Source organism: Oryctolagus cuniculus, chromosome 7 (genome assembly GCF_051225735.1).
Source record: "Oryctolagus cuniculus isolate XC-2025 breed Fujian yellow rabbit chromosome 7, ASM5122573v1, whole genome shotgun sequence".
Classification (NCBI taxonomy): domain Eukaryota; kingdom Metazoa; phylum Chordata; class Mammalia; order Lagomorpha; family Leporidae; genus Oryctolagus; species Oryctolagus cuniculus.
The window spans coordinates 144,129,930-144,137,247 of NC_142873.1; the positions used below are offsets into that span (position 1 = coordinate 144,129,930).

Below are 7,318 nucleotides of genomic sequence, written 5' to 3' on the forward strand. Positions count from 1 at the left end.
TCCAGCTCTCTACTGTGGCCCGGGAAGGCAGTGGAGGATGGCCCAAGTGCTTGGGCCCCTGCACCTGTGTGGGAGACCAGGAGGAAGCACCTGGCTCCTGTCTTCAGATCAGCGTAGCTCTAGCAGTAGTGGCCATCTGGGGGGTGAACCAACAGAAGGAAGACCTTTCTGTCTCTCTCACTAACTCTGTCAAATAAATAATAATAATAATAAAATGCCTACATATCACATTGAAGTACCTGGGTTTGATTCCCAGCTCTGGCTCCTGATTCCAGTTTCCTGCCAATACAGACCCTGGGAGGCAGCAGTGATGGCTCAAGTAACTGGTTTCCTGCTGCCCACGTGTGAGATTCAGTGAGCCCAATTTTTGAGTTCTCAGCTCCTGACTTCAGCCACAGGCACTGAGAGCATTTCAGAAGTGAAGCAGTGGACAAGAGCTCTCTTTCTCTCTCAAATAAACAAGTACAAACCCAGAAAGATATATACCAAAATAGAACTAGTACATCTCCTTGGATAATACCATTTAAAAATTTTTTGGCAGCAGCCAGTTTTGTAGGGTAATGGGGTAAACTGCCACCTGCAATACTGGCATCCCATATTAACGGTGGTTCGAGACTAAGCTGCTCTACTTCCAATCCAGATCCCTGCTAATTCACTTGGGGAAACAGTGAAAGATGGCCTAGGTCTTTGGGCCCCTACACCCACATAGGAGGCAAAGAGAAAGCTCTTGGCTCCTGGCTCCTACAAGACCCAGTCTTGGCCACTGCCACCATTTGGGATTGAACCAGCAGATGGAAGCTCTCCCCTGCCCCCGCCCTGTCTTTCCCTCTCTTTCTCTATAACTCTGCATTTCAAACAAATAAAATAAATCCTTAAAATATTTTTTCAGTGACAAATGTGATTAAAAACTATCATCCATCATCACTACTGAAATTAAAACTAATTGGAGGGTGAACCAACGGCAAAGTAAGACCTTTCTCTCTGTCTCTCTCTCTGTCTACTCTGCCTGTCAAAAAATAAAAAAATAAATAAAATTAAAAAAAAAAACTAGTAATTGTCATTTTTTTTTTGTTCCAATTGGTAAGGAAATTAGCAGGGTAGGGAAGTAAAGAATTGAAACCATAGAATTATAGACACTTCTCTTTATAGCCTTTATTACCATATAACAGAGTTCATATTATGTTACAAATATCAAACACAAATGATAAATTTTTCTTTCCAAAAGCTAATTTATTCCAGATTCACAATGCTAGCCTGAGCATTTAATTTAGAAAGGCTGTCATATAAGTCGAATCACCACATGAGAAAAACAGTGCAAGGAACCAACTAAATGACACTGCTGTCCTCTTTCATGAAGGATGAGGCCTGGCTGCCAGTGGTGAAACAGGGCATTCATACCACCTGCTTTTTTCTAACAGGTGTGGTTAGTCCTCAAATACAAACAGATCTTCCTGGTCACATGAGCCTTTTGGGGTCTATTTTCTCAAGGTGAACCAGAGGCTTCAGCTGCTCAGCAAAGTTCCTCATGTCATCAGACACCATGTCCTGCCCGGCTGGTGCAACAACACTTAATTCCACAAGATAGGAGAGTGATAAGGCCTCGATGCTGTCTGTGTTTCCTGGCACCAGGATGCGATAGATCTTGTACACCATAATCTTCATGATGCCCTTACGGAACAGGTGTCCCTTGGCAACAAACTCATGGTCCATACGGAAGCCCATCTCCATCAGGAAGTCAGTGAGGTTCTCAGATGTGGCGATGTCCACGCAGTTTCGCACCAGGGCATGGCGGTTCTTGTCTCCCATTTCTGGCTGTCCCAGGTAACGCAGATGCCAGGGTGTCCCTGCCCTATCCATTGAGCGCCGAGCCCTCAAAACAAATGGGCTGGCCTGCTGGCCCTTCAGAAGGAATACCATCTCATGATCAAGGAAAGTCTCAGGTTCCATGTTGTCACACAAGCCACGTAGGCGGTGAATGAGGCTTTCCAAACTGTGATCCAAAACACTTCCTAAGGAGGGAAAAAGGACTCCTGAGGCCCATCTTTCATTATGAGTCACGGGATTAGCAAAAAGTTAACAAAACATTAAAAAAAAAAAAAAAAAAAAAAAGAAACAGCTTAGTATTTTATAATGCACAGGGCCAACACATGAGACTTCAGAGGAGTCTGAATGTATTCCATAACATTATCAGAAAGTAGTTCCCTTTCAGTTTCTTACACTTTCTTACTTGGCACTAGAAAGTATCTAGGCTTTCTCTAGTAGTGCTAATGTCTGGCAGGCCACAGGCCCAGAGCCTTTAACAGGCAAAGTTATTTACCTAGAATATAGTGATACTATTACCACGTCATTTATTTCAACAATTATTTTCCATTTCCAGCCAATAAGTCTTCCGTTTAATAGGCCAAATATCAAGTTTCCCTTTTAAGTCATATATTTAACTAAAAGAGAATGAAGAATGAAGTGCTTCCTTCTGCCTTATGACAACATCTAACAGAGTTCTTACATAAATTATACACACACATTCTTTTTCAGTGTCACGGCTTTTTATTTTATGTATCCCCTGAGGATTCCCACGTTTATATCTCATAGACTACAGACTCATATATCCAATTGTATACTGAATTTTTCCACTTGGATGTTCAACAAACATCTTCATTTTAATTAATTCAATGTCAATCTGTTCATCTTTTTTTTTTTTTTTTTTTTTTAAAGCAGGGGCTTAGACCTGGGGCTTCCTTTTTTTTTTTTTTTTTTTTTTTAAGATTTATTTTTTAGTTTTTGAAAGTTAGAATTACAGGGGCCGGAGCTCTGGCGCAGCGGGTTAACGCCCTGGCATGAAGCGCCAGTATCCCATATGGGCGTCAGTTCTAGTCCCAGCTGCTCCTCTTCCGATCCAGCTCTCTGCTGTGGCCTAGGGAAGCAGTACAAGATGGCCCAAGACCTTGGGCCCCTGCAGCTGCATGGGAGACTTGGAAGCCCCCTAGGGAGTGAACCATCGGATGAAAGACCTCTCTCTCTCTGCCTCTCCTCTCTCTGTGTAACTCTGACTTTCGAATAAATAAATAAATCTTAACAACAACAACAAAAAAGGTTAGAGTTACAGAGCAATGAGGGGAGGGAGGGAGGAGGGAGAGATAGATAGATCAAGATCCTCCATCTGCTGGCTCACTCCCCAAATGGCCACAATGACCGTGGCTGGGCCAGTCCAAAACCAGGAGCCAGGAGCTTCCTTTGGGTCTCCCACGTTGGTGTAGGGACCCAAGGACTAGGGCCATCTTCCACTGCCCTCCCAGGTGCATTAGCAAGGAGCTGGATTGAAGTGGAGCAGCCAGGTCTCCAACTGGCACCCATATGGGATGCCAGCGTCGCAGACGGAGGCCTAGCCCGCTATGCAACAACCCTGGCCCCAACCTGTTCATCTTTAACTAATCTTCCTGCAGTCATCTTCATTAAAGTAAATGGTAACTCTGCTTCCAGTTGCCCAGGCCATAAAACCCACAATCATCTTTGATTCCTTTTATTCTAATCACACATCCTACATACAATCCATATTGTTAAAATAAATGCAAAATCCAACCCCTTATGGCTGGTGCTGCGGCACAGTGGGTTAAGCCTCTGCCTGCAATGCCAACATCCTATATGGGTGCTGTCTCTACTTCCATTCCACTCCGTTAATGCACTTAGGAAGGCAGCAGCAGATGGCCCAAGTACTTGGGCCGCTGCACCCGCATGGGAGACCTGGAGGAAGTTCCTGGCTTCCGATCAGCTCAGCTCTGGCCATTGTGGTCATTTGGGGAGTGAACCAGCAGAATGGAAGAGCTCTCTCTCTCTCTCTCTCTCTCTCTGTGGCTCTACCTCTCTCTGTAACTCTTTCAAAAAAATAAATCCTAAAACAAAACAAAACAAAACAAAACCCAAAAAACAGGAGCCGGCACCGTGGCTCTCTTGGTTAATCCTCTGCCTGTGGCGCCGGCATTCCATATGGGCGCCGGATTCTAGTCCCGGTTGCTCCTCTTCCAGTCCAGCTCCCTGCTGTGGCCTGGGAGGGCAGTGGAGGAGTGCTTGGGCCCCTGCACCTGTATGGGAGACCAGGAGGAAGCACTGGCTCCTAGCTTCAGATCGGCATAGCTCCAGCCGTAGTGGCCATCTAAGCGGTGAAACAACAGAAGGAAGACCTTTCTCTCTGTCGCTCTCTCTCACTAACTCTATCTGTCAAATAAAATATATATATATATATCCAATCACTTTGACTGCCTTTATTACTTGCACCTAGTTCAAACTGCCTTGACTTTTTGTGTGGTCTTTATAGCAGCCACCCTTGCTTTCTTCCTCTCTTCTTCACAAAACAGCCACATAGTACTGCAGAACATAAGGCAGGGAGTGAGTGTCCTTTGTTCAGAATGCTCCAGTGACTTCATGTTTCATTCGGAATAAAATCCACATCTTTACCATCGTCTACAAGGCCCTGCTACCTGTCCAACACCGTCTCCTTCCACTCCCCGCCTTGATCTCCCTCTCCAGCCCAAGTGACCTTCCTGCTACTCCCTAAAAATGCCAACTATCTGACAATGTATTTCTCTATGTTCTTCCAAATTTCTGTGTATCTTATCCTATCACTTCACTCAAGTCTCTCCTCAAATGTTTCTTATCACAGAGGCCTTTTTTGATCATGCTAAATAAAATAGCATCTCTCCCACCAGCCTCTGCGCACTTCCCTGCTTTATTCTTCACCAGAACTTACGACCATGAGTTTTTAGTCACCTTTCTCTATTGCTGTGACCCCAAGGCCGGGAACATAGTCAAACGCCGTTGACCGAATATGTCAGAGCAAACAAGAAAGGTGAGCATTATTCCACATCAGAGTGCCTGGATTTAATGCCTGGCTCCAGCTCGTGACTTCTGTTTCCTGTTAACACAGACCCTGGAAGGCAGCAGGTATGGCTCAGGTAACTGTGTCACAGCTACCCATATGGGAGGCCTGGATGGCAATCCCTGTTCCTGGTTCTAGCCCTAGTCCAGTCCTGGCCATTGCAAGCATTTGGGGAAAGAACCAGCAGATGGGAGATATTTTTTCTCTCTCTCAAATAAATAAAAAATAATAAAATCATAGAGAGTATTATTTCCTGCGTTAACTTCCCAAATATATTCTTGTACTAATACTGGCTTTGAATTGCAGAGAATGAAAATACATAAATAAAATAACAGCAACCAAAAATGTTATCTTTCTTTTTTTAAAAAAGATTCATTTATTTGAACATCAGAGTTACAGAGAAAGAGATCTTCCATCTGCTGGTTCACTCCCCAAATAGCCACAATGGCCAGGGCTGAGCTGATCGAAAGCCAGGAGCTTCCTCCAGGTCTCCCATGCGGGTGCAGGGGCCCAAGCACTTGGGCCATCTGCTGCTGCCAGGCCAAAGCCACAAGCCAGGAGCTTCATCTGGGTCTCCCATGTGGGTGGCAGGGGCTCAAGCTCTTGGGTCATATTCTGCTCCTTTTCCCAGGCCATTAGCAGGGAGCTGGATCAGAAATGGAGCAGCTGGGATGTGAACCCGCATTCATGTGGGAGGCCAACATTGCAGGTGGCGGCTTCACCCCAGCTGTTGTCTATTCAGTGTCAGGAACTGCAAGTTGCTTTCTGCACCTCCAGGAAAACTGAACAAAAAAGGGGAAAACAGGTAATTCAAACTCTCTGGTTCACTTACCCTGCAGCAGGTACTCCATCATGTTAATGGTGCCCCCAGTGACTGGCATCATGGTGACTGGAGGTGCCTCCATGGTGTCTGGCTGATTAAGCGGAAGACAACAGAATGGGGACTCAGGCTCCCCAGGCAGGTAAGGCACAGGATACACCTAGGAAAGAATTATAACTGTCATACATCAGGGGAGTGGAGGGACACCTGATCTAATGTGGCGCTGGTCTTGAAATCAACTCATTATCTCAAAACATTTCAAGTATCTTTATATGGCTAATCTTAGGCACTGCTGGCAGAAACATAAAAGGACATCTGCCCATAGCTACAGCAGAACTCAAGTTCTTTTTTTTTTTTTTTTAAGATTCATTTTATTTATTTGAAAGACCGAGCCACACAGAGAGGTAGAGACAGAAAGGTCTTCCATCCGATGGTTCACTCCCCAGTTGGCCGCAACGGCCAGAGCTGCGCCCTAGAACTCAAGTTCTGAAATCTCCAGCAGCCCCCTGTGCAATCTCTAGGAAGCTGTGCAACCCCTCACCCTGGCACTCAGTCTTCATGATAGAACAAGGCAGGGGCAAGCATTTGGCCCAGTGGCTTAAGACACCTATTGGGACTCCCACAGTTCATACTGGAGCGCTTGGGTTTGAGTCCCCGTTATGCCTCCTGCTAACGCCCACCACGGGAGGCAGCAGATGACGGTCTGAATAGCTGGTCCCCTGGCACCTACATGGGAGACCTGGATGGCGTTCTCAGGTCCGGCCTTTGGGGAGTCCTGTCTCTCCGACAAAGGATCAAAACTAAAATGAAGCCAACAATATTTAACGTTAACTCCGAGGCCACGTGGTTCAAATGACATAACAGACGTTCAATAACACTCAGAAGAAAGGTCTACAGAACCGGTTTACAGATGAGGCCACTGAGATTCGAAGACACGCACAGTCAGTGGCAGAGCCTGCACCAGACCAGGTTTTCTTTAAAACGAGCCGCGTACAAGCGTGACGCTCTCTTAAAATGATGGTTTAGGTCCTTCTAAGGCCGCAACCAGAACACAAGCGCACTTACACTACAAAGGCACCTCCACGGGCACTCTAACTTCTCACAAAGCCTGGAATTATATTCATCCACGCATGTCACCGCCTCTTAGTGATAACTAGTCCCCAGCCTGCAGATCACTCCAGCCCGCCCTCAGCCACCTTTTCCGCTCGTTCTCGCTGCTGCAGCAGGAAGTCCCAAGACGCACGAACCTCGGCACCGCCTCCCTGTAAGGTAAGGGTGCCGAGAGGGCCCAAAGCGCTTTTCGGAGGCCGGGCAAGCAGACGCGCATGCGCAGGACACAGTGCCGCCGTACGGCCCCCGGCGGCCGCCTCTGGGGCGTTCCTCAGAGCTGCGCGGCTGTGACGTCATAGGCTGACCTCTAGGAAACCATGTATTTTCTTCAAGTTCGAGGACCTGGAGATGTTCTGTGTAGGAAATCTCTTGGAGCTAATAAGACTGAAGAAAGAGGTTATCCCTAAACTGTGTGCACTGTAAAATAGAAATGTAAACTAGAAAATATAAAATAGAAAACAAGGTGGAGGTGCCTGAAAAGATTGAACCCGGCAATCTCTCTTCTGGGCAGTTAAAAG

At 46.3% G+C, this 7,318-nt stretch overlaps 1 protein-coding gene across 6 annotated transcripts; it reads right to left on the reverse strand.

Annotated features, from left to right (window-relative positions):
• Window positions 1-1,127: 1,127 nt before the first annotated feature.
• On the reverse strand, window positions 1,128-7,018 carry MED18 (mediator complex subunit 18). Of its 6 annotated transcripts, none has more exons than XM_089301195.1 (4): window positions 6,887-7,012; window positions 6,421-6,490; window positions 5,703-5,850; window positions 1,128-2,009 (listed from the first exon to the last, which is right to left on the reverse strand). In XM_089301195.1, exons 3-4 carry the CDS (start codon window positions 5,773-5,775, stop codon window positions 1,456-1,458), a joined length of 627 nt encoding a protein of 208 aa, XP_089157321.1. In that variant the 5' UTR covers window positions 5,776-5,850; window positions 6,421-6,490; window positions 6,887-7,012; the 3' UTR covers window positions 1,128-1,455. The 6 variants fall into 6 exon arrangements, with proteins under 6 accessions (XP_089157321.1, XP_089157323.1, XP_069935057.1 ...); XM_089301197.1 differs by having other exon boundaries at window positions 1,128-2,041; window positions 6,887-6,924; XM_070078956.2 differs by lacking the exon at window positions 6,421-6,490 and having other exon boundaries at window positions 6,887-7,018.
• Window positions 7,019-7,318: the final 300 nt, after the last annotated feature.

Bases quoted from the DNA above. Each gene is read 5' to 3' on its own strand.
- MED18 (XM_070078956.2), bottom strand. From the start codon at position 5,775: ATGGAGGCACCTCCAGTCACCATGATGCCAGTCACTGGGGGCACCATT. The intron at 2,010-5,702 runs GTAAGTGAACCA...TTCCCTCCTTAG, and splicing joins GATGGAGTACCTGCTGCAGG to GAAGTGTTTTGGATCACAGT.